This window comes from Chamaea fasciata, unplaced genomic scaffold (assembly GCF_029207755.1).
Source record: "Chamaea fasciata isolate MVZ Bird 193981 ecotype frontalis unplaced genomic scaffold, bChaFas1.0.hap1 SCAF_5, whole genome shotgun sequence".
Taxonomy (NCBI): domain Eukaryota; kingdom Metazoa; phylum Chordata; class Aves; order Passeriformes; family Sylviidae; genus Chamaea; species Chamaea fasciata.
In genome coordinates this window covers 24,397,207-24,424,663 of record NW_027094090.1, presented here as the reverse complement: position 1 = coordinate 24,424,663, position 27,457 = coordinate 24,397,207, and the positions used below count along the sequence as shown (strand labels likewise).

Genomic DNA, 27,457 nt, shown 5'->3' with positions numbered 1-27,457 from the left:
CGCCTCAGCACGGGCAGATCACGCGGCCGAGGCCGCCGCTTTCCCGCGCTCCCGCGCCCCGCCCCTGGGCCCGCCCCCCGGGCAGCGCCGTGGGCGGGAGCTGCGCCCGCGGAGGGGAAGGGCGGGAGTGGCGCCCGGGGAGGGGAAGGGCGGGAGCGGCGCCCGGGGAGGGGAAGGGCGGGAGCGGCGCCCGGGGAGGGGAAGGGCGGGAGCGGTCCGTGCCGCGCCCGGCTGCTCCATGCTGGGCAGCGCCGGGCGGGGCTGCTCTGTGCTCGCCAGCGCCGGGCGGGACTGCTCCGTGCTGGGCAAGGCGGCGCGGCGCCTGGTGCGTGGAGTCAGTGGCAGTGGTGCTGCAAGCACGTGGAGCTGTGGTGCGGCGCACTCGTGGCCGCGCTGCTTTGTGAGTGCCGGGAGACGCGCCAAAGCCGCGTGAGGAGCTGTGTCTTTAGATCTGGTCTATATGTGTTGGCTCGAGGTAAAAGATACGGGTTCCTCTCTGTAATTGCTGACGTCATTTTCATGCTCCTTCCACGCCACCTCCCCTAGCAGCTGCTAGTGACGTCACCTCTGTGTGTGTACACGCAGTGTCGCAGAGCCCGGGCCCCCCATGGGGACACGCGTGGGAAAGCTGACCAGCAGCCCCCCACAGTGAGCAAGACTTTCGACCTCCGGCCTGGCTGAATAGGGCATTGCTTTAAATTTCGGATTTGTGGTTAGAGCTCTTTCTAACAACCGGTAATAATGTCTCATCCATCACGAAGTTCGCGTGAAACTCTTTGAAGAACGAATGAGGAATGAAGTTCTGTATTTCATCCACAGGCATCATTGCTCCTTGAGCTCATCTCAGGCCTTGCCCCAGGCTGAAATGTTGAGCATCCACTGACAGAAGTGGAGTTTGGTCATGGAGAAGAGTACAAAATGATAAGTGTAGTCCTTGTGCCCATGACACTGTAAGAAAGAAATTCTGGCAAGTTAACTTTAACCAAAATTACCCTCATCTTGATCAGAGGGTGACTGTGAAAGTTTTCTTACTTATTTTATTTTTGCTTAACTTTTGTTTCTTAATGCAATGCAACGTGTAAGGCAACTTTCTCTGTGTTGGGATTTGAGGGTTAGCTAGAGTTATGCTTAGAACATACTGAGTGCTATAAAAAGTGCACTTATTAAAAAAGAAACCTGCATAGTCTGCATATTTCAATTGTGCACCCTTGACATTTTTAATAGATGCATTTTCTGAATTTTATTTGCTTGCCTGTTAAATATGACAGCTTGTTTGCATTAAAGTATAATGAAAGTCAGATTATTAACAACGAGGAACTCTGGTGTAAGAACTAGGTGAACGTGTTAAATTAAATCCCATGAGAGAAATTTCCAGTTCTGGAAACTTGATAGAAATGCAAACCTCCTCCTTTTCACACAGCCTCCCTGGAGCAAAGGTTGTTAAAATTGACTCAACTGTATTACATGCTTCTATATAAAGGCTTAGCTTTATATGCTTATTTTGGATTTACCTGTATAACTAAATCTCTGTTTAAAATGTTTTGGTAGTGAAGATATAATGTTTACCATGTGTAATCGTTGAATGATTTTGTAGCCATGTCAGTTCTTATAAAATTGCAACTTCTATTCTAGGTTTTCAGGTTTTTTATTACTGGTCTGAATATTTCTTATTTTCTGCAGAGGATAAGTAGTATTTATGCCTTTTTTGTGTAGCTTCTCTGTATCTGTGTTGATTCTACTGAATTATAAAGTTCTCAACTTCATAATAACCATAACCAGAGTCAAGCTTTCATATTATTATTCAGTTGGCTTAGTGGTGTTACAGAAGATGGACTTGCTAGTAGAACTTTTATCCTCAGGGGCTAAACTCTAAAGACAGCTGAGTGTGATGTTTTACAACTGACATGACATGTTCCAAGGGAGTTATTTCTAATTGGTGCTGGTACTATAAATAAATTCATTACCTTTAATACACTACCAGTTGTTTAGTATTTGATAATTGTGATTTATTTGTACTGGTTCAGGTTTCGGATTTGGAGATGGTTTGTTGGTTAGTTTGTTTGTGATTTTTTTTTTCCTTTTCTCTGCATTATAACCCATTCAAATTAAAATGACTTTTTTAAAAACAACAGGCACTTGAAATGCAACCTGCATACTGCTTCTTTCTCAAAGGACACCTCTCTAGGAAGGTCATTTTCAGTAACAGGCCTGATAGTTCCTAGTGTTAAAAAATCCCAACTCCTTTCAAAGGCTCAAAGTGTAGAAGAACCTTGCAGCCAATGTACCCAATAGCTGTTTCAAATGTGAACAAGACAATCATACAGAAGCTGGTAGCAGGTGATCTCTCCTTCTGTGTTTGCTTGGTACTGTAAATCAGACGTTATTGTTGATGTAGACTCTCCTACTTCTTTTTCACATTCTTCTTACTCCAGCTTATTTGTGACCTTGAAATCTACCTTCATTTTTCAGCTAGGCAGACTTATTTTAGTTGACAGTATGGTAAGTCCTGGCTGTTATCCATATTAGCCAAATATCAGTGTGTTTTTACTTACTCCTATAGGAACACTTCCCAACATCTTCTCCTTGTTGTGTGCAGTACTCATTTTACGTGCAGGAGGTGATAATAGAATGGCTCAAACGGGGAAAATTGTAAGAGATCCTCATTCTCAGAGAGGCTTGGTAGCTCTGGGTGTACAGAATTGACAAATTACCAGTAAATGTTCAGCTGGGAAATGGTGAATTAACAGCTGTACCAGATCCATGGTTAAGAGCAGTACATCCAGGAATTTGTGTAATTTTAAAAAAGTCCCATTAAGTAGCACAAGTGATTGCAATTCAACAGGTCACATTCATGAAACAAATGGGAAACAAAGTACTTTATATTGTCCTGGATGAAATTTCAGCTGACTTGTAAATAGCTGTAGCATTTCTTATATTTAAGGTATTTCAAGTGTAAAGAAGGATACTTATTCTCTAAAAAGCACTTAAGTGGTCTGTGTTCTTTCTGTCATCTGGAATCACTCTTAGTGTTAAATCGGTTTTAGTTTTGCCATCCTGTTTTGTTTTGAGATGCTGCACTGCAGCAAATTTCGTTGTTCATAATTATTTCAGTCATTATTCTAATGGACTTAAAATGATGGAAAGCATTTCATTTATCTGTTTTGCTTATAATTAATTTTTTACAGCTGTATTCCTCCTGTCCACTTTACCAAATCTGTCTGGATGGTACCTTATGTAAAACTTTTGATCTCCTGCCAAACACATGAGTATAAATTGCATACCAACTGGTTTTCTGTTAGTAAAATTTGTTTTCTAGTAGAAGCATCAAGCCATTGTCAAAATTCCCCATACTTAGTGGGGAATTCATAGACATGATATAAACCTGAATCCTGTTGTGAAAATATCTCTTATTGTGACAATAATGTATAAAAAAAACCCTAGAACAAGAACTAGGATGTTGAAGAGACTTTCTTTTCTTTTAGTGTCACTCAGGCAGATTTTAGCTTCTTTCCATTTAACCTAGAAGCTTTAGTCTTGTGTAGCAAGTCCATGTCAGAGCAATTCCTGATATTACTGGATGCAACCTTTCTGTTAAAAATTCCTCATTCCTTCGCTATCTCTACTCTGTTCTATGCTGTTTCGTCCCCTTAATCTTAACTGGCAGTACTCCCACTTCGTTATCATGGTGAGTACCTTCTTGTTTCAGCCTGTTGACTCTGCTGGTACTCAGGCAACCACTTGTAATAGTATTGCCTGTCTCTTAGAAACTCAAATGTTTGAATTTTCTAAAGGCAGTTTATAATGATCAAATGCTGCCTTGAGCTTTCTACACCGTTTACCTTTTGTTCTGATATCTCACTTTGTCTTACCACTTTTATCAAGATTGAAGGTCATCCACACATTCAAGTATATTCGTATGTGTAATATTTTTTTTTTGGTTGCAATATTCTTATTTTGCTTTGACCAATTCAAAAGGAATATGGCTTCTTGGGAAAGGTACTGGTTTTGAATCAAAAGCTGGTTTTGCTTTCTCACGTTTGGTGGTTTGTGTTGTTTTTTTTCCTCTTTCTTTTCTTCTGTTAGCAAAGCATACAATCTGATTGTCATGTCTTCATACTGAATGACCTTGCTATCACAGGTTTACCACAGGGTGTTAAGTCTTTGGTTATCTCTTACAGCTGCTGGGGCTGTTCACCAGTAGTCTCTGGGCATTGTGAGAACTCCCACACATATATCGTCTTCTGGACTTTTTTTGTTTGAGTTTATTAAGTCAGGATGGTATTTTATATTGTGATCTGTGATTTTGGCTCTCCAAAGTGATGCTAGTAATTCAAAGCTCCTAAAATCTCAGTTTCTCTTCTGAGAGGAACTGTTCAGCCCCTCACTGAATTCCTAGGATGTGCTAACTGGACTTTGCTACTGATTCCTTTAATCCCATCCATCTCTTCCAGCAAAGTCAGCAGCATCTCCTTTACATCTGCTTTAAGGTCTTCTCTTTAAGAGTAGTTGTGACACTGTCTGCATCCCCGGTGGTATAAACTAAAATTGTTACAAATGCCAACAGTTGGATCATGAGAACATACTGTGTGGGAAAACCATTCAAAGATGTGCTGTTTTGTAGCTGTCTTATTCTACTCTCCAAAGTGATGTGCCCAAGTGTCTACCTGTGGAAGAGACTTTTGTGACAATTTGAGCTATTCTGTCACAAGTAACAGGAAACCGTAAGTCTTCCTTATTGGGCATGTAGGAGCAGGTATGCACTGGGGATGCCCTGATTGTCTTTGGTTGACAGCAGACTGAAAATGACCAAGCAGCGTGCCCAGGTGACCAAGATGGCCAGTGACATCCTGGCTTGGATCAGAAATAATGTGGCCAGCAGGACTAGGGCAATGATTGTCCCTCTGTACTTGGCACAGGTGAGGCCTCAAATCCTGTGTTTAGTTTTGGCTCCTCACTGCAAGAAAGACATTGCAGGGCTGAAGCATATCCAGAGAAGAGCAACAAAGTTGGTGAAGGGTCTGAGGCAGAAGTCTTACAAGAAGTGGCTGAGGGAACTGTGGTTGCTTAGCCTGGAAAAAAAGGAGGCTCAGGGGAGACCGTATTGCTTTCTGCAACTGTTTGACAAGAGGTTGTGTTGAGGTGGGTTTCAATCTCTTCTCCCAGGTAACATGTGAGGATGAGAGGAAACGGCCTCAAGTTGCACCAGGGAAGCTTTAGATTAGATACGTGGAAAAATTTTTTCACTGAAAACGTGGGAAATCTTTGGAACAGGCTGCCCAGGGAAGTTGTAGAAACACCATCTTGGTGGTGTTCAAAAAGCACGTGGATGTAGTATTTGGGAACATGGTTTAGTGCTAAACATGGTGATGCTGTGTAATGGTTGAATTTAGTGATCTTTTCCAACTGTAACGATTCTATGATTATAGAGGAATGATTATCGATCTTATAGTAAAAAGTTCCTTCCCTCTGGTAAATCCCTAATATTTAAATGGCCACAGTCCAGCCTCCTGTGTGCTCATACAGAATCATGTACATAGGACCCTGTATATGTATCTGCAGCTTTTCCTAAGTCTCTGACCACTGACATAGCTCCTTCATTCAAGTTGCTATTGCCATAGATATAACAGTTCTCTTGTTACAAAAACCTCATTGGTTTCAGTGCATGAAATCTACAGGCATTAGTATATTACAGAAGATACCTTCTGTCAAATTGCCTCAGTAAAACACTCAGCAGTTCCTATCTACTTTGAAACTGTAAAATTCCCTGAGTCGTAATCATCCTATATACCAGAACTGTCCAGGTTATTGAACATAGCTCCTTTGTTAATGCAGGTTTCTAAGCTGCCAACAGCTGTTTGATCTAGATTTCTTTCTCATAATGCTTTCCTAAAAGGCTTACCTTGCACTAAAGTTTTGGAAACCAAATTGCCTATGAGGCTTTGCAATAAACAAATTTGCCACTATCCCATATAGTTTTTTTCTATGATCTTCCTTGAAATACCCATTTCTTTAACCAGATCATTCAAACTCATCATGGAATGTATCTGAAATCCAGATGTATATGGGGGGAAATTGATCATATGGCTTGCACTAAAGAGCCATGATCATAGGTTTCTTTGTCGGCATCAGCCAGTTGTAACAAACCTCCAATTAACCCTTTGGCTAACTTTCTGCAAAATCTCTGCATGCTCCTTTGGCAGCAAGCTCTGCCTGGTCATTTCAAGTGGACAGGGTTTTGTAATAGGCAAATATTCCCACCAACCTGCTTCATAATTTGCTAGTATTTCTACTTAAATAATTCATGATGTAGTAGAATTAACTGGCAGAAGTGACACTGATGGGTTCTTATTATTGTCAGCTTCTAGAAGAACAGACAAAAGACTGTGCTTTAAATAAGATTTTCCTGGTACATGGAAATTTCATCTGGATGTCAGGATATCTAACCTCTGATTCTGAATTTAGGAGAGTCCTTGGGAAATTAATGGTTCTAGCCAGCATCTTTTTTTTTGTTTGTTTGTTCAGTTTGTTTTTCTGTTTGTTAGACTTATTTGGTTTCTGTTATCTGGAATAGGATGGACAAGTTTAGATGAAGTGACAACACAATTAAAGGCTGTACCATAATGCTGTGGAGAAAACAAAAGAAGAATTCAATGTGCTTGTTCTTTGAATTTGTTCTTTGCAATGTTCACATATTTACTACACAGGTTTTAGAAGTGTTTATATTTTAGTTCTTACTGGGCTTTGAATTTTTCAAAGTCAAACACTGTATATGCAAATAGTAAAAATAAATCAGACGACTTCAGCAGAGACGCTGCTATTTCACCTTGCTTTTACTTAGCCTACTTTCCTGTTTATTTCTACTTTTAACCATCCTTTTTCCATTCCAGCTCTGAAGAACAAGGCATACTATTCCACTTCCTCCTTTGCATGGGGAATTTTGCTGCCTCTACAGTTGATCTTGCTTTAAGATCCTTGTTTTACGAGGAGCTTATAGTATCACAGCAAGAAAGCAAGCTGTGTTAATTATACAATGCCAGTTAAGTTTGCATGAAGACTCATCCAAAGGGGAAAAAAGACAGGGTAGGGAAGGAAAGTAAATTACTCTTTGCACTCATCACGGGGGTAGGTGGACGTTTGATTTCTACCAAACTGAGGGCAGGAAGGAAAGTAAATTACTCTTTGCACTCATCACGGGGGTAGGTGAACGTTTGATTTCTACCAAACTGAGGGCAGAGAAAATTCTCTTTGTCGGGAGGAGGCCAGTGGACAAGTAAAACTGTGCAGCTCAGTAGTGCTGGCTGTTTTGAAGACCTTTAAGACTTTCTCCGTTTTTTAACAAGTCATCACTTTTTCTTTGAGCCCTCTGTTATATAAGTAACAAGCAAAATACTGTTGAAAATGCAACAGTCCTCTTAAGGCTTTGCTTTGGCTAAAATAAGATGAGATCAATACATTAGAAATTGAATTTTAATGTTTTACTAAGCCATGTTTATTCTGAACTGAGAAAGCCTTTACACATCGAATCTTTTACAGGAACCATCACAAAAGAACTACAATATTGAAAAAACATTTTTAAAAAAGTTCAATATATTGTAATGATAGGAATATTATGGCAATATGGAGAAGAAAATAAAAACGGTGTATGTCACAGTAGACATTATTTTCTATTTCAAATGCTTGTAGAGCTTTAAATGTTTACAGAAAGCTGTTTGCATGGTGGTTAAATGTTGTTTCTGTCATTCCACAACAGCTTTTTTAAGAAAATATATGTAGTTCATACTGAAGTTACAGTGTTGTAGTTGTATGCTTAGTACTGTTATGGTCAAAGACACAAACATTCTCATCTGGGGTGACTCAAAAGCATCAAGTACCAGTTATTGATGCATATTGCTGTTAGGATCTGTGTACTCACCTAGAAACAGTATGTATTATTGAAATATTATTTAGACACACCATTGTGCTTGTGTGTACTTTACCTAATCTAGTAACATTTGCAAAGCAACTTGAGATCTTCCAGTTAAAACAACTGCAGAATTCTAAGATGCTAAATTAAATGCACTGATTTTTTTTAGCAAGTTATAGCTAAGAATCTATTAAGTCACGTAGATTTATCCTGCAATGTATTGTACCAGGCTAGGAAATGATACCACATTTGCTTACTTAATAAGATAATTTGGTTTTAGGCCTGCTTGCCACTAATTTTAGTGTATGAGGCATATAGGATGTGTGATGTAGCTCTGTCTTGTACTACAAAAGTATTTCATTAGCCCCAAGCACAAAAAATGCCACCATCTGAAGTCAGTGGAAATTAGGTTGTCAGCAATGGAGATGGCAATAGCTGGCACTCCAATTCTGAGATTTAGTTTCAGTCTTTGTAATGTGATTGTACTGTTTTCTCGTCTTCAGTCATAGGAGACACTGCAGTATGTTACACTCATTTATCTTGAGCAGCTCATGATTTCTGCTGCTTTTTTAACCTGCCAAATTAAAAAAAAAAAACAACAAACAAAACAAACAAAAAAACCATGGGGCATGTTACATGCCTCTTAGTCTGTCACATATTCTTACATACGTGTTCTACTGAACAGTGGTCTTAAAAACATCTATGTACCTATCTAGAGAATGGGGGAGACATATTGAGAAAGAAAATGCATTCTTGAACTTGTTATTGGGCTAATAATTTCTTTGTAACAAAAATTAGCTAGTGCTGGAAGTAAGTCTTGAAATTACACATTGTGTGTAAGTTTAGGTGGCCAGTATGGGAAAGTTCTATTTTTCCATAAGCCTTGACTCTTTTCAGGACTTTTTTTGATCAGTTTAAGTTAGGATTTGTAATTTTTTGTATGTATATTTGATGTTCTATATAAAGAATTCATGGTTGGAAAACAGGTTTTCACAGAAGTGTTAAATAGGACAAACCTCATCCAAGTCTTATCTACATTACCTAAACAGCATAGCGTGAGTATTTACAGATAGATCTGTAGACAGCAGTGTTCACTGAACAAAACTACTTTTTAAAGGAAGAGCATTATCCTGGAAAAAAAAGGATTTCTTCATTACATTTGGAAGCAATATTCAGGCTGTCTATCCTTTCAAATAATTTAGAATTATTTTTTTTTCTCCTGCTTGCACTGTTTCTACTTTTGGTACGTAAATACAACTTCTGTTTAACGTCTTCTTGTTATTCCAGCCTCTTTATTTGGTTGCATTAGCAAAATAGTCTTGTTTTACCTGCCCATGACACCGCTGATCATTTTGCAACACATTCTAATGTTACGCCTTTGAGGTTACAAAGCTGTGAGTCACTGTGTGGAAAGGAATATCACAGTCAACAGCAGAGTCACATCGTGTCCTGTTGTGGCAATTAACTGGCAAATAACCGGCCAGAGCCCCGGACAATTCAGGGACTATAGTGCATACGAGCGGGTGTTGAGAATGTATATTCCCACAGTAGGTGGTTGCAACTCCACTTCTTGCATGCCTCTTTAGATCTGTCAGAAGCACTTTCCTGAATTGATACCAAGATATTTTGCTTTCATCTGTTCTCCAGATGTGTGAGACAGAAGGTGCTGCAGTGTCATGGTAAGAGCAAGGCATTTATGATTGACATGGTGTGCTTGAAGGGCAGGATCCCTCTGAACTAATAGTTCCTAGATGGTTTCTAGTGTGAATGCTTGGTTCTAGTATCCATACTGTCTAATCTCAGAGTTTTCATTTTTACTTGGGAAAAAGCAATAAGCAATCTTTTTGGATTAAGGAAAATTTTCTTGATTCTAGTTTTTTGCTGACATAACTTAGTTTATTTGAATACTGCCAACAGGAAGTCTTCTGTCTTGTCTTGCTTAAGTGAGTGGCCTTTTTCACGCAGAGACACATAGTTTTAATTCCTATACAAATTCTTTTTATCTAGGTGTCTCTGAAATTTAGAGTCATGGAGGAAAAAATTCACAACCTTGGAACCTGTCTGATATATTTCCAGCAGGCCCTGAGGAGCAGTGTTAAATTTGAGCATGAGATGATTAATACAGGTCTTGGTTGGGAGAGATTTTATGCAAAACAGTAGTAGCATGTGATTCATTAAACGTACTTGGGAGGACTTCTGGGAAGGACTGCTTTTTATTACAGATAGATTCTTGTAATGATTGTGTTATGAACATCCAATTGCTCTATTGAACTGTTACTCTCACTGCTGTACACGTTGCAGTACTTTTAGGAGATTGTTAAAAATTGCAACTACTCTTGAAATAGTGTTAGAAGTTTTTCACAGGTAATGAAAAAAAATATTTTTTTTCCAGAAAACCTGAGGAATCAGGAAGAATTTTATACTAAGTCTTCTAGAAGCAATGAGTAATTATTAAGCCACTTCTAGTGATACAGTTAATGATCAAAACAGCAATGACAGAAGTATAATGAGAACAGCGGATTAAGTATAAGGAAAGGCATTTGGTAATGTAGTGTTCAGTTAATGGCATTGAAACTGCTGTTTGAAAATAAATTTAATCATAAGCATAGCATGTGGGAGTAGTACATCTAATTGACCCAGAGATGATTAAAAGGCAAAAAAGAGATTTTTTGATTGATCAGGCTGGGTTTGGTTCATATGCTTCACCTGTTACCGAATTGCAGCAGAAACTTAAGGAACATCCCACACGGTTTGGTTGAGCTAACTGTTTACCTTTCTCTGCCTTCACTCTTTTAGCACTTACATATATATATATATAAATAATTGCAGGAAGATCTAAGGTCTCTTTTTAGATAAATGATATCTGAAGCATTCTGGGTTTTGCAAGCCTCTGATGGGTGTGGATCCTAGCTTGGGTTAGGCTGAATGATCAAAAAAAAATGCCAACCTCCTATAAGAACACAAAGGATATTTTTTTAAATAGAAACTCAGTAGCTGAAAATCAAGAATTAGGCAGGAAAATATCACCATGTAGTTTTTGTCTTGTTGAGGCAGCACTGGTCCACACCGGTTTTAATTTAATTTCTCCTGAATATGTTATAGGGAGGTATCCCAAGCGGGAATGAGTTGGTCTCTATGTGTGTACAACTGATATACCTACACAGAAAATTTTAGCACCCCTGTCTCATGAGCTCTGTTGTATGGAGGATATTTCTTCTTCACTGTTCTATAGATCATCTTTTATTCTGTTAACAAGGTTGTTGCTGGGGTTCAGCTGTGTCTGGATAGGGGTCGGTTACTCTTTCTGTGTTTCCTTTTTAAAAGGCTGCCTTTTTGCAGTGCAATCTGTTTGTTCTTCCTGTCTGCCCAAGCAGACTATTTGTGACAAGCTTCCAACTCAAGCTTGTTGGATATAGACAATGTGCTAGACTGGGTGTAGGCACTTGGTGTTTTAGCCTCTGTTTTGAGAGGGAACTTCTCCCCAGGCATTTGCGGTAGAATAAGCGTGTGTGTAGTTAGATAAGAAGGTGCTGGAATGGTCTCGTTGTTTAGGAAAGCTGCCTCATATGCTCACTGTTCAGAATTCCTCTGACATATCTCAGGACAAATACCTTATTTGTCATTTTGGTGTTTGGGATTTTTTTTTACTATTTATAATTTGTTTTCATCAATGCATACATAAAAGGAGGTGTGTACGCCATACCAGTGGTTGTATCTGCATTTTTCAGCATGGTATCCATTTAAATTTTTTCTTCTCATCTTCTTTCCTGAGTTAATCTTTGAAGAATAAAATTTAATTATTTTTGGTACTCCCTTTCTTCTCACCTTCAGTGTTTCTACTCTCAGCTTAGCATCTAGAATTCAGGAAACACAACCTTCAACTTTTTTTTTTCTGATTTTTGCCTTTTTATTGGTGTTCTTAATAATCTTTTAAGGGAAGGAGTTAGAAATCTAACCACACCTTTGTTTAACTACTTCTTTCTAAAAATCCTAAATGTCTGCTTCTCTTTCTCATTTCTCTCCACTTTTGCACCCCTGCCCACCTTCTTCCCACCCAGGTATAACTGGGTGAACCTGCTCTTTCAAAAGTGTGTTTGGTCTGCTTGACTGAGACAAGCAGAAAGGTAGCTGAGGTTGGGTAAAGGGTGAGCTTAAAGAGAAGCCTTTAATATGCATGCTGCTGGATCTTCTTTTTACAGGTTTTCTCATAATCTTACCTTCAAAATGAAAGCAGTTTGGAAAGAGTGACTAGAATCCTGATTTAGCTCACTGCAATAATAAAGAAAAAAAACTTACAAGGTAATAAAGTAAATAGATGGAAAATATTTCTGATTTCCAAAATGAAATTATTTTACAGCAAACATGCCTAAGTGTCCATATTATTTGTTTTCTTGCTAGTACTCAGATGTTGTTCCTTGTTTTCCAGCTCTAAAAGAAGTGTCTAAAGCCATATTATATTTCTGTCAGAATGAAATTGTCTTTGTTTCAATAAAAATGTCTTTAGTTTCCTGCCGCCAAATGTATATGACAGACCTATCTACTGTGGTTGCCAACCCTAGTCAGGATGCTGTCCAGGATATGATGGTGAAAAAAGTCAAACTATAGTAAGAGATGTTTTGTGATAAACTGCATATACCAGATGTTGCCTCCTAAATTTACAAAAATAGAGATTGTCTTAATTAAAAGGCTTTTCAGGTTTTAATAAATCATTATTATAAATGCATTAAATGTTTCCTTTCCTATGTACATGTCTGTTTGTGTCCTGAGTCCGTATAAGCTTAACCAAGCTGTGGGTCATTGACTTTCACAGCTTAACTATGCATCAAATAAAAAAAGCATTTCACTTTACTTATGTATTATGCAAAAATGTAAACAGAAATCTTGATATTGTTTTTCTTTCCTGTATATTATTTCAAATACATTTTTTGTGCTGTCTACAATTAGACCCACCGAAGGTTCTTTACCTCAATGGATATACTCATTTATAACCCATTAGTGTGCATGAATAAATAACGTTTTTCCTTTCACACAGGCACAGGGAAGTGTAAATTAAGTTTTTGTTAGCCAGCGAAGGAGATGTCTGTGTAAGGGTAAAGTATTAAATTCCTATTTTTAATTTCTGTGGTAAATGCAGTTAGAAATAAAACTGCAAATATTTTCCCTTTCTTAAGTAATAAACCCAGTTTGTTAGTTATAACAGTTTTTGTGTATACCTGGCTTTTTAAACTCTGCTGTAAAAGTATTGTGCTGACATTGACCAATTTATTAGTCCTAATTGTAGTTACAGAATTACAGAAACCCCTGGGTAGGAAAATAAAATGGAGCTTTTAAAATAGCTTTTTTGATTCTAGAGTCTAATCTGAAAATGCTTTCTTTGATAACTCCTCAGAACTGCTTGAGTCTATCATTTCAGTGCTTACTGGTGTTAAATTTGTCCATTTTTTCTAATTTTCTCTCAGAACCCATTATTACCATGTCTCTCTACTCTCATGCCAAAAAAAAAAAAAAAAAAATTGAGATCATCCATTCTCCCCATCTTCTGTGGGAAGAAACTGAGACACCTCACAAGTGCGATTTGTTTGATTTTGTTGGTTGGTTTTGTTTGTTTTTCTTCTATCAAATAGCACCTTTCCTTTCAGAAAAAAACACCCCAGAGAAACAAAACCAAATCAAACAAAATATCACATTGTCCCTCGTCTGAAAGATAGAGTTCAAATAAAGGATTGCAACTTGGGTTCCATAAAACAGCTCATGACTGGATGCTTGACTGTCTTCAAATCAAATAGCTTTAGCAGAGCAAACTCAGAAAACTCATCTCAGAATTATCATCCAGGTAGGTCACTTACCAGGCGTGGGAGATAGTGGCACTAGTTCATGGGCAGAACTCAGTGGAACATGAACTTCATCACCAGCTTTTAAGTCTTTGCAAAGTGCTTCAGTCTGTGGTTGACCAGCTTTTTATTCCTTTATATGTGTTATTATATCAGTATGTAAAGTTTTGGGGGTTTTAGTAAATAAGTAAAAAGTCAGGGACCTGAGTTGCTTTATATACCCTTATATCCCTTGCTCCCTTATTTTTTCAGTGTTAACAGTGATAGCCAGTGTTTTACAATAAGCCTTAATTTGCCTAGAGCCCTGGGAAGTTTTGATCTGAATCACCTAGGTGTTGAGTAGGATTGAATTGCTCTGCACGTTTTCTTGCTACAGTGGCAGGCTGGTCTTGATGATCAAACTTTATGTTCTGGCAGTTTAGCAATTTTTATTAAAAAGTGTCATCTTAAAAGATAATTTCTTATATGTCAGGAATTACTTTTTAAGTGGAGGAATGCATTTTTATCAACCAGTTCTGTGGACAGCTTCAAGACTGATGCCTGCTTTGTCACTGATAGCACACACTAGTGTGCTGTGATTGTCTAACATGATTCTTATCCTATCTAACATGATCCTTATCCTGTAATATGAACTTTTTTCTTGCTGAAAAGTCACAGGGTATTTTGTAAATAAAGGAGGAAAAAAGGCAGTTTTATCCATAGCCGTATAATGGTGGGTTTCTCCTGCTGTACTTGTGTACATCACAGCTTGACGTAAATCTACACAATTTCACGAAGTCTTGCTTTTAGTCTCAAAAATACAGCTGTACCTGTTTGGCTTAGCACAAATAACTTCAAGATCTGATGAAGATAAACTTTTAATCTCGTATAAATTTTTCATTGTGTCCACTGTGAAAGGTTTTTGGTTAAACTCAGTGACTCATGATATTCTGCTGACATCTGCCCTAAAAAAAAAAAAAAAAAAAAAAAAAAAAAAAAAAAAAAAAAAAAAGGAAAACGCATTGCTTCTCACTTTTGGCTGGGAGAAAACCCTTTGTGAAAATGTCAGTCAGTGACTCAATCCTCATTCTTTTGTACTTGAAAAGGTTATTGGTTTTCTGAAGCTTGACTAAATACTGGGCTTTAACTTACTTACCTGGATCTCAGCATGGCCTCTGGAAATGGGATGGCCGTGGCCTGAGAGAACTGCACAGGAAATGGGGGATTGTATGCTGCCCCACCCTTTGTCTTCATGTGGAGCCCTCTCTGCCCCTTTACCCACACAGTGAGCTCCCAATTCTCGGATATCTTTAGGGGGAGCAATTATCTGACCTTTTAAAAACTTTTAAATTTATTTTTTATTTGTAATATTAAGTAAACCTCCTAATTGAAGAGGCAATTGCAGAGTCAATTTTAGACTATTTCAAGACTAGAAAAAAAGACAAAGTCTTACAGTTCTTTTGTAACTGGAATAATGGTGGTTTGCTTCCAGCTTTTTCTATTAAGTTCAGAAAGTGTTTGGACCCGTATACAGTTGTTTTAGGCAAGAGTAGCATACGCCAAACTAAGCATACTTTCAAAAAGAAATTAAGGATCCATTGTGCTGCATGGATCCACATGGTAGAGTTTATACTGCGTGATCTTTGCAGTAACATTCCAGTAAAGATGATTCCAGTCTCAGGGCTCTGACAGGAACTCAGGCTTTCTCTTTTAAGCAGTTGTAAATAATTAAGCACTTTGTGTTACGCTCTAGGTAGTTCAATACTCTTTGTTGCTCAGCTGTTTAAGATTGCTGGCATGTGCCTTTTCTTGAGTCACAGAAGGTATCAATCTTGGATTTTTGCCCTTTTAACCTCAATAATACCATTGTTCTGGGATTATTACATGACAGTATGAAGAGGAAGAAGTTTAAGGTATCTTTGGAAACATAAACCTTGCAAGCTTGTCTGACTTGGATTTTTCAGGCTCTTAACTCCTCTCACTACTTCTACACTGAAAGCAAACAAACCATGAAGTTTTCAGAAAACTCTTTTCGACTGCAACTTCCAAAGAACCAAATATATTTTATCAAGTGCAAAGTGAAGAAATTTACCCTACATTTGGTACCTGTTATTTTTTCCATTAGCTTCAATATTTGGCAAAAGTTGTCCCTCTTGTTTTTTCTAAATGCAGGTACCCTGTCTGCCAGGACAATTATTGTTTCTGATTAAGCTGTGAGCAAACTGTTAAAACCTATTACAAGTCTTGATATTATGAGGATTACTAACAGAGGGCTTTCACCATTGTAAGAAATCTTTTAGAAAAATGAACAGTATCATTTTCTTATGTATTCAAGGCCAAAGTGTGAACTTCCTCTGCTCAGATTCTGGATCTATTAGGACTTTATTTGATGTAAACTTAGTAAGATTTCAGTCCATACTTTCATAGATCATGTAGAAAGGCAGATCAAAGTGACATTTCAGTAGGTCTAAAAGAGTTTATACTTGTTTTGATGCATTGGTATAAATAGAAATAGATTGTCACAGAATCATGTGCCTCTGAACAAAATAATAAGTTTTCATTTCCTTTATTGTGTGTCAACAATTTCAAAAGGCTTAAAAATACCTTCCAGTTTAAAAAGGTATTCTTGTACTAGTTATAAACTCCATAGACCAAATGACAGCATATGAATGTATCTGACTTCTGTCTGATGGCTCCATGTAGTGTGGTGTTAAAATGTTTGTTGAAAATTGTGCGCAATTTGAAGTGCTTTGAAGAAGTTGACCTGTAGTGCCTGAAAAATCAACGTGTGCAAATTCAGTATGAGTTACCCCATACTGAACACCAACACACAGCTGTTCTGCTAATCCTTCACCAAGTCTGTGATGTATTCTTCACTGTTTTCCTTCTTGTGATTTCCATGTAAGCTCTTACCAGAATGAGATCTGCCCACTTTACCTGTCCAGAAATGAAAGGTCTGGTACTTTCACGGTACTTCACTGCCCAGCTGCATATGTTATGCCACAAAAGCACATGCCTCATAAAAGATCTGTTCAGTTTCTCTGGAATATTAAACTGTTTTCCATATTTTTTGAGACCATGGATTGAATTAACATAATGAGGTACTGGTGAAGCATAGATAACTCTGTTTGCCAAAAGTATCCAGTGTGCACAGATTAAGAATGTTAATCTGCAGATACTTGAAGCTTTGGCTGAATCAATTTTAGCAGTATTAAGACAATGTACTGGAATACAGTTTTTGCTTGTGGAAATGGATCCAACAGCTGTCAGTCTGGCATTTTCTGCATGTCCATCTGTGTTCTAAAAGTACGATGAATGTGGACTCAAAAACTATTTGTCTGGTAAATATCTGGGAATAGTGTACTTTTTAAGTGAATGCTGCTATAGGTTTTATCTTGGTTGAGATTCAGTTTTCAATATATTTCCTGGGAATAGAGAAGCTCTTTGGAAATCGTAGTGGTGTAAGCCAAAACTGACAAACAGTATGAAGGGTAAGATGTTGCTGATTTGTCCACAACTAGAGAGAATTCTCTGAGGACTTCAGCATCTAGGAGTAGCTATTCATAAGTCATCAGGTAGAATGATTGTGCTGAATAATGAATTATACATGTATCTAAAACTGTAGTTGACAGAGTTCTTTCATCGTTGCTGCTTTACTGTTTTGAGTAGGTTTTTTAATGTGTGTTAGCAGCTCTGAGACAGAGTAATCAATTTTTTGTAATTGACAAGTGTAGGGTAGATTAAAGCCCTACCCTATGGAAAAGTGACCAGACTGCTTTCCCTGCTTGTAGGAGATACGAGGAGCTATATCTGACCCATACTTAAGGCCATTCTTTTAAAAGGATTTGAAGTAAGGCTTCCCACCATTGTTGAAATTACTTGGAATGATGAAGGGAACCCAGGTCCAAGTGAGTGTACAGGGAATCTTGAGAGAAAGACCAGTGTCAGATTTGTGGACAAGGTTCTCTGCTTTTATTAAAAAATAAATATAGAAAATAAACCAGACCTCTTTTGGGGTTAACTGAGACACTGCAAAAGAAAATTAACAACAAAAGAAGTAGTTTCCAGTTAAAAAAAAATATGCAGAAACAAAAAGAGGGTTTGGTTAGAAATGTGATTGATAGGTCAGAGCAGCACTTTTTCAGAAGATCAGAACTGAGAGTCTGAACAAAGAACATTTTTATTTTAAGCGACAACAGAAAAACAGTGACCTAAAGTGTTAGTTCTGACTGCTCTTTAGCTTCATTTTCTGAGGAGATTGTATTTAATATGATCATGCTTCCTCTTTCTACTAAAAATTTCTATCCCTTTGTCTAGTGACATTAATCAAAAATCCAAATATAATTAATTTTTTAGAATCATAGAATCATTACAGTTGCAAAAGACCTCTAAGATCATAAAGTCCAATCTTTGAACAATCACCACCAGTCAACTAAAACATCTTCTCCCCCTCTTCTTGGAAACCAGCAGCTGGATTAAAAACCAAACAAAGAAACCCCAGACCCCCAGTGTATCGCTGTACCTAAGAAAGGGAATGCAAAACTGTTTTGGTGACTTCATGGCATCTGAAGCAAATCCATGCCCTGCCTTTCTCTGCCTTGCCCTTTGCGATAGGTTTGTACCCTTACTTACCACAGCAAAGTGCTAAGTGAGTTTTCTTTCTCCTAAGATCAGATCCCAGTGAAAATGCACCACTCTTGTGGGGTTCTCAGCTGGATCAAAAGCCTTAAACATCTTTACATGCAGCCTCGTGACTTTGGAGCAGAATGGGAACATGTACCCAAAGGCAGGAGAGAGGTCAAGGCACAGGCCCCAGGGTAGAAATCACTTGAAGTTGCCATGAACATGGAGCCAGTCTGTTTCTCATGTGTGTGACTTCAGACCTGCCCACGGCCCCTGGGTTCTTGCCTGGTTGAGTTACCCCTGGTTGAGTTACTCCTCATGAGTGTGGGAGCCAGGGCTACCGTGGTGATGGCACAGGGAACCAGCCTTTACTCGTCCTCCCGTTCTCGTGCCTGCCTGGCTCAGCCTCAATGTGTTTTCTTCAGAGTTAAGTCCGGTAGATGGTGGATGTGGGTGCATCAAAAGGGTAAAGCAGCTGTTGTCTCAGTGTATCAAGTTGCATTTCTGTAAAAAAAGTTCATGTAAATGAAATGCATAAATTATACTTAAGTTGGAGGTATTTCAGTCCCTAGAGAAGAGCAGAAATATTACAGTTTATTCCTACTCATAGTCATGCTGATAACAAGTTTTACATTCATGTCAGCTGAGTATGTTCAAGATCCCTGGAAAGATTAGGACTGAAATAAGCCAGGAAGTGTACCAGTGGAAACTTTGTAGATACATGAGAGAAAAAAAATGACAATAAACATGTAAATCAAAACCAAGAGTTTAGGAGTTTTTGACTGAGGGGTGTGTGTATGTGAAAGCATCTGATTTATTTGCAAAATTATTGGATCACAGAGCAGGGATGTCATCACTCCATGGGTTTTGGTGAACATAGCCGTAGCTGGTAGTTAAGGAAGTAGGCAAAGAAATATTCTAAGATTAGAGAAGAAATGTTCAAAATTAGGGAAAGTTCATGGAATTTTTCATGTAAGAAAAATTACATAATCAACCTTGATTGATGGGATGTCTTTGTTAGTCCCAAATTTGCTACAAGTGCGTGCAAATCAGTTCTTATGGTAATAGCCACAGGGAGATACTCTTATGAAGAATACTTCATTACCCATTGACATTTTAACTAGTTTGGACCCGATCCACTGATAGTTTCATATGACTAACATGCCTCACTTTCTGATGTAAATTACAAAAAAAAAAAAAAAAAAAAAAAAAAAAGTCTAATCCCCTACTCGGTTTCTGCTTTATTCACTGGTACCGGAGATCCAAAGGCTAGAAAGGGGAAGAGCCTGTAGCAGGCTAGTGTGTACTGTTTAGGAGAATGGGTTTCCAGTCTGACTCGTTGATCTCAAAGGTCTTTTTTAGTTTATTCTCGGACTCACCATTTTTTAATGAAGTGAAAAAAATTTGGTAGATCTAAGTGATCTCATGTCAGGGCCTACCCAAAGAACTTCTCTCAGAGACCGATGGAGCGTGTGGGATCCCAGCCTTGCCCCGGCTCCCGCAGAGGGGAGATCTGAACGCTGATTCGCGTTCCTACTTAAGCTCCCTGACCTCTGGAGGGGCTGGTGGGCTCTCCCTGCCGCAGCAGGGAGCGGCGGGAGGTGCCTTCCAGGAGCCCGGCACCGAATGGCCAGAGAAGCTGGTCCTGCCTTCTGGCTGCTGGGGTGCGGTGCGGGGTGCACTGGGGTGCGCAGTGCATTGCGGGGTGCAGTGCGGGGTGCGGTGCAGTGCAGAGTGCACTGGGGTGCGCAGTGCATTGCGGGGTGCAGTGCGGGGTGCGGTGCAGTGCAGAGTGCACTGGGGTGCGCAGTGCATTGCGGGGCGCAGTGCGGGGTGCAGTGCGGTGCGGGATGCCGTGCGGGATGGGCTGGCGCCCCGGGCCCGGCTCCACTAGGTGGCAGGATGCCGAAGGGCTCCGCGCTGCTGTCCTGGAGCCCGGGCGGATTTAGCCCTGCCTCTCCGTATTGTCTGAAGACATGATAAAATGCGGACAGTTTCCTGGAGTCCTGCCTGCCCCGCGTTTCTTACTGGTTTTGTCATTAATAAAGCAGTATCGGGAAGGATTCGAGGGAGGTCTGAGACACAAAGGAGCCCGATGCGGTGACAGGGTAAGAGGGCATTTGTTGGCTCGGCGATCTACGAGGAAGAATGGCCAAGGCAAAGAGAAACTATGAAAGCACATCGAGGTGTAGCGAGAAACGCTGAAAATACCAAGTATCTGCAAAGTTTGCAAAGGGTAACAGCTGGTTAAACTGTAGCGCAAGCTATAAGTCCGTAGAAAAGTACGCTCGCTTCTTTACAGAGCCAGTTTAGGGAGCAGCGGCAGCATGATTAAGGCAGCATGGCCTTTTCCATTCGTTTTTTTTTGGTTTTTTTTTTTTTTTTTAATTACAGAAATGAAAGGACACTGGAATGTGTAAATATCAAAATAAAGAAGCAAATAAAATTAAATCCTCCACAGAATTAAATCACATGCTCTTTTTTTCTTGCTTCTTGTCGTCTTTGTCTCTTTCAAGTATGCTTTCTGCTCTGCACCATTAAAGCAGTGATTTTGTTTGTATGTCACACATATAAAGCTTCAGAAACAGCCTTAGTGTTAGATCTGGGTGTTTGAGCTAAACTCGTTAAAGATTTAACTTCGGTTCCCATTCCTCTCGGTTCAGGTACGGGCCTGACAGAGAACTTGAAAAACTGCAGCAAGTGTCTTTTAAAGTGGGAATGATCATGCTTGCCCCGCACCCTTCCCTGGGCTGACCGCCCGCCCTCTTGCCCTAAGCCTATGGGACCGCGCACCGGCGGACGGGCGGCGGACGGGGGCTCCGGGCCCCGGGTACCCACCAAGGCCAAACGCCGCTAAAGCTCGGCTCCCGCGGGTCTCGGTGGGATGCAAGCAGGCTCCCTGTGTACTGGGAAAGGCTCTGCGGTGAAGAGCGCTCGGGAGGGCGAGGGGCTGTCCCGCCTCGCTGCGCTGTCCTCGCTGCCCTGGACCGAGGGCAGAAGACCCATCTGGAGGGGTGGTTTCCCCACCTCGGCACTTGGTCAGAAGGGGGGTTTAGTGCTGGGGAGAGGCTGGGGACCCGGGGTGGAGTGACTCGGGAGGCTGAGTCGGCAGGTGGAGGTAACGGGCTGGGCGAGAGCCATCGGGGAGCCGGGGAGGAGAGGGTGCGGGGAGAGCGGCGGGGCGCGCCCGGTGCGCGGTACCGGGCGCGGCGGGGAGGCGTGGGAGGAGCGGCGGCGGCGGCAGCGCACGGGCTGGGGCCCCAGCCCGCCCGCCTGCCTTTGAACCGGGGCAAAGCAGAGGCGGGGAGAGGGGCCGGGGCAGGAGGCGGACGGTGACATCAGAGCGGCCGGGCGGATAAGGTGGGAGAGCCGCAGAAGCGGAGTGGGCGAGCGAGGCGTCAGCGACTAGCGGCTGCCTCCGGTTCCCCGCTCACCGCATCTCACCTCACCTCACCATGCAGAGGTCTCCCCTGGAGAAGGCGAACATCTTCTCCAAACTTTTCTTCAGGTGGGAGTCCCGGTGCGGCGGGACGCTTGCGGGCGGGGGCAGCGGGCCGGGCTGGGCAGCGGCGGGCGGGAGCTCCACGGGGGCTCCGCGCCCCCCGCCCAGCCCACTTCACTCTCCCGGAGAAGGGAACCGAGCCCTGGGGAGCTCTGGGCGCCAATTGGCTCTGGGAAGCTCTTTGGGGAGAGTGGTGGGAGTCTCGCTTGTTGGTCAGATCACTCTTTTTTGTTGTTGTTGCTGGGGTTTTAGCAACAGGAATGGGCTCTGGCAGGTGTTATAAACCTTTGCTGGACCCGGACAGATGAATTTATGACATAATTTGAGCAACCTTTGGTAATTGCTCAACTAGTTAATCTGTTATTTCATGTAAACTTTGAGAACACAATGGGGTGGTAGGGAGCAGAGGGGAAATGCTCTCAGAACAAGGATTCCTTCTGTTTGGCTCTTTGAGTGTTTAGCATTTGCTCAATGTGCAAGTGTAATATATGACCTTAATGGAAACAGTCCGTTGTACACCTTGAAAATGTTCTCTTACAAGCAAACTTCCTAGTGCCTTTTCTTTCTAAAAACTTCAAATAAAAAGAGAAGGAGCTATTACCAGAGCCTGGGCACAATGTACTTTGTAAGGCAATATGGAAGCTGAGTACTTCTTATGTGACATCGCTAGAAATGACACTGTGAACTGGAAAGAGCAAATAATCTTTTTGGCACTGGCCCACAAAGCACTGGTTTTACCAGAGTACTGGTTCCCCCTTTTGTTACTGGAGGGTCTTTTGCATGGCAAGGAAGGACGGAAGGAAATCTTGTGTGAGATGGAAACATGATGACCGAAATGAGAGCACATGGTGTAAATCTATAACGTTGTCATGAGGTCTCTGCCTGAAAAACGGAGGGCTTTTAGCTCACTTTTAAATCCTTTAGGGATAGCTTTCAGCAGGTTGGTCTATATACTTTTTAAAGTTTCTTAATGGAAGGGGGTCTGCATGAGTCACTGTTTGCCTGTCTCCCCCCCATTGGCTCATTTTAGCCAGATATGATAGAGAGAAATGATCCCAAATATAACCTGTTCCTAAAGTTTTACAAACTTCCAGGTAAAAGAAATGATCCTATGGTTCTTCTCCAATGGTGCTGCAGTGGGAAAGAAGTCATGCTTGCTGCCAAGTACTGTTAGAACCAGAGAGTATGCGTGACAGGAGTGCAAGCAATTACAAATTCTCCATAAATGATGCTTCAGTCAGTGCTCCTGTCAAGTGTAAGACAGAAATCTGTAGGAAATAAGTCTATATTAATTTAATTGCTTGAGGGGCCACTTGCTCTGTTTAATTTTATGTATTTATAAACTTCTATAAATTTATCATCCTAGAACCTAGGGTGTTGAAGGTGGGAAGAAGAAAACCCAAAAAGACAAAGCAAATATATTTCTGGTTCATACCATAGTGAACGTTTCCATGTCTGAAACCAGATGCAGTTCCTGCTCGTTAAGTACATAATTAACCATCCTGAGGCCTGAGCTCATCTTTTAAATCACGATCTTTAAGTCAATTGAGTGATGTTTTAATCATGTTTATCATGCAAAATGCATTATACTGTACCAGCTATTGGTCAGGTAACTGTAACTAAAGTGATAATAATAAAGTATATGAAGTTAAGGAGAAGTTCATGGTGAATATTAACTAGAGAAAAGAAATGGAAAAAAAATGTGTGAAGAGAGTTTTTTTTTCAATGATAATGAAATAGTTGCCATCAAGTACAACACAGTACTTGTTTCAGTGAAGCAACTTTTGTAAGAGTCTGAAATGCATTTATATGTGAAGTACCAATCTGAATATGATGTGATAAGTTGAAGATCATGTTAACAGAAATTATGTTAAATTATTAGCTATGATTATTCAGTAAATCTTGCTGATAAATATATTACTATTTAATATTATATAAGCTGTTATCAGCTATAGGTGTGTAAACCTATTGGCAAGGTTTTATTGCTTCATAATCTATCCTGTTTGAGCAGGAGTGATAGGTTTAACATGTGTTAAAATCAGAATGTACCTCTCTGCTCATAATTTAATTTATACATGTTTCAGTATTGTTTGTACCTTTTTTCTTAGTTCTTTATGCAAAAAAAAAAAGGTGAGAAAATGTCTTGATATACAAAGAGTAGTATCTTATAGAAACTGTTGCCTTTTTGTTGTATTAGTGATGGTGATACTACTAGGGAAAAAAAAAAAGGTAATTGCTAGGAGTGGTCATGATAGAAAGTATTTAAAATTAGAAGTTAACCTTCATCCTAAATTTTAAACAATTTTTGTTTAAAACCTCAGTGTTGGTGGTTAAGAAACAAGGTGTGAAACAAGTGGTTTGAGAACCTCCATTAGGGGGACACTTAGAAAACACTAGATACTCAGAGTTTGGGGTTTCAGAGATTGTTTTTTGTTTTGTTGTATTTTCCTTATTACATTTTCAGAGTTGATCTCTTTTGTTCCCAACCACATGCAAAACATTCTTTGTTCATTGGCAACTTTTTACCTTGCTTAAAGAAAACAGCGTTTTATGCAGAAGCAGTCAGATCATCATGTTTATCTTCATATTCATTGTGAAGCTTCACTTTTGTCTTTATAACCATTACTTATTTTCTTTAGGAATTTTGGGGTTTTGAAGGCTCAAGGCCAAATCTTTTGTCACAAACAATATCGAACTACTTTGCCATCACCTAGTTTTTATTGAAAATTAACTGAGATCAGGAAGTCTTGTTAATTAATCAATTTTTATCTGAGAACTGGCACACAGAGTTATTGTTGGAGTTTCAGAAATGGCTGCAACTATGGGACAATTCTGACTTTATTACTTTTCTTTTACATGCAACTTTAGATATTAAAATATTAGTTCTCAAAAAGTAGTCCTTCTGCTTGTGTCCACTCTTTAAGCACATACTTTTTCTTTGGTGCCTATCAAACGTGACAGCTCTTGGCAAGACTCAGTAGTTTAGTGCCTGTTTCATTATTAAATCCAAACGAAAAATACAAACTAACTCAGCTTCTGTGTATAGTCTTCTCATGGATTCAGTCAATCAGATCTGCTTTAGTTGCTTCTTGCTTTCCAAACTAGAGAAAAAGAAATCTATACATTTATACAGCTGTCCTGTGGTTTTTAGAGCAATTTAGCCAGTACAGGATAAATGTTGGATTCTTTCTTCTGCCCTGTGTGTGTTGTGAGGGCTAGGAAATGGAATTCAATTCTATCCCTCACCTCTTGTAGGAAGTAGGACCAAGTGTTACCCGTGTTTGGCAGTGAAGGTGTTTTAGTTCTCTAGCTCAGCTACTTTTTAGAGCATGAATCAAGAGTGACTCTGTACTCTTCTGGATAAAAAAACTTCTTTGAAAGTCCTAGTTCCTGATGTGAGACTTTAGAAGTCTGCTCATAACCTTTAAGGTGGATAAGAGAATTCAGGACTTAAGTTTTGAAAGTATTCAGCCCATATGCTACAGTAATGTTATTCTATCACTCTTTCTAGCTTAATTCAGTCATAATTTCAAGTTTAAGAGTGTCTTGTACAACATAGTTTCTGGTTTGAAAAGGCATTTTCATGAAAATTAAATTGATTCCCTTCAAAGAAAGGAGCTAAAGTCAGACTTTCCCTGGGCAGCCCCTGCTCTACCCTTGAACTGTGTATCCTAGAATTCAATGCCAACAAGTTACTTAGGATTTTCATTCTTGAACTGAAAAATCTTGTGTTTTACTTGTGAAGTTTGGGATTTAACATGTACGTTTTTACTCCAAGTTTCTCCTGAAACTGTCTTGAGTTCCTAAAATTCCCAGATTTTGTATAGGAAGCTTAAAGGCCTAATCCATATCTACAAATTTCACTCTGGAGGGCAGGTGTCTGAAAATTGTCATAACCAATATATATTTGGAACCTCCCTTATCAATACCTAGCTATAGCACTTTGGTCATCTTTCCTTTTGGAATAAAGAGCCTCTGTGTACAGTTGCAGGTGAATGACACGGTGTTATGCCTCTGTTTCTGGGACAGTCAGCTTAGACACTTATACAAGGCAATTTTTCTATAATATATTTTTATGGCCCTGTATGTATCTAGCCCTGATGAGCTGCCTTTCACTTGTCCCAGGCAATTGTAAATCCTGACTGCTAGTGACAACCAAGCACAGATGCAGCTTCAGCACAGATTACGGCCCTGTGAGGCTGCCTGATCAAATATTTTCAAATATTTTGTCTGTTGCCACAAGTGGTCCTTGGAGACCTGCTGGTCTGCCAGTCCTTCAGACCTGTCTAAAACAGCAAGGTGTCAGCTTCTGAAAGTCAGAGGGTTCAAAGATGTGCATGCAAGTTTTGGACTCCTTCTGAAAATTTGACTTCTATTGCTGTTTCCAAGGTAAAATGTGAAACTTGAAGTGAACTGGAGAAAGGATGCAGAGTCTCCTACATTTCAAGTAGTTTCAGTCAGAGGAATACCTTCTTTAACAATAAGGCCAAACTATGTCCTTGGCTCAGTCTGATACTGCATCTTTGGTCTAATGACCAAAAGTGCAAACCTTGTGTGGCATACGGACCTTTTCTGGCTGCTTTATAACTCCAAAGCACAGATGCCTAGATCAAGTTGCATCTGACTCCTGAAATATATTTGAAGTTCTGTTTTCTTCCTGCGGGAAGAAGACTTACTATATTGATACTCAAAATAAACTATCAAGCATTTGAAATATTTGCGGACCTGTCTGTACCTTTTTGTTTCCTACATGCTTATTTGATTTTGGTGAGATAGAAAGTAATCCGTTCAAATCCTTGATTTTTTTTTTAATGTTGTAGGCAATGACATGGTTAGTAGATTTATTATCTGTATTATAGAGGCTTCTAAATGCACTGACGGAAACTTGAAGTCCTTTGTACTAAGCAAAATATTTGATAAGGAAGTCTGTTTTGAAGATCTTGAAGTCTAAGCAGATAGAACAAAGGATGGTTTAAAAAGAAGTTTCCTTACTAGTTCTGTAGAGAAGAAAGTGGGGTATACCAGGGTTGTGATTTGTCCTAGGAGCATATGGTGGAGTCAGTGCAATCTGCCTGAGATGTCCTGTCCAGAACTTTGATTGCACAAGAGTATTTCTGGTGTGACAAAGTTATTTCAGAATATTTCTGCAGTGAAAAATTATCACCTCTTTCATACTGAAGAAACTAAGTCTCTGAATATCTACATTTTTAGATATGCTAAATTTCAAAGTGGTGAGAATAGTGTGACTTATTGTAAGAGGTTTCTACAGATTGCTGTTAATTTGGTTTATGTTTTTTCTCTTCACCCACCCCCCAGCTTTGCAGCATGTATGTGTAGGTATGGTTGTGGAGGCAGGATGGTTCCAACTTGACATCCCGCTAATGTTGTGTCACATTACGTCCTTGGAAATAAGTAAGTTAAAGGTGAAATTTAACTAGAATATAAGGAGGCATATTGGAACACATTGCCAGATTTTGCCATGTGAACTTGTAGATGCAGTTCAACTGCCTTCCATGAGAGTGAGGATATGCCTGGGTGAGACAAGCAAGAACTCAGAGGCTGTTTACATATCAATCCCTCTCTTATAAGCAGAAGGATCTGCATGAGCTTTTTCAGTCA

The 27,457-nt window shown here is 39.8% G+C and overlaps 1 protein-coding gene across 1 annotated transcript in view; it reads left to right on the top strand.

The window, feature by feature from the left end:
• Positions 1-21,702: 21,702 nt before the first annotated feature.
• The window catches only part of CFTR (CF transmembrane conductance regulator), an 86,409-nt gene continuing 80,654 nt past the window's right edge, over positions 21,703-27,457 (top strand). Inside the window, exon 1 of the mRNA XM_066183045.1 lies at positions 21,703-21,844. Coding sequence (XP_066039142.1) covers positions 21,792-21,844 — 53 coding nt within the window. The 5' untranslated portion in view covers positions 21,703-21,791. The remainder of the gene's footprint in view (positions 21,845-27,457) is intronic.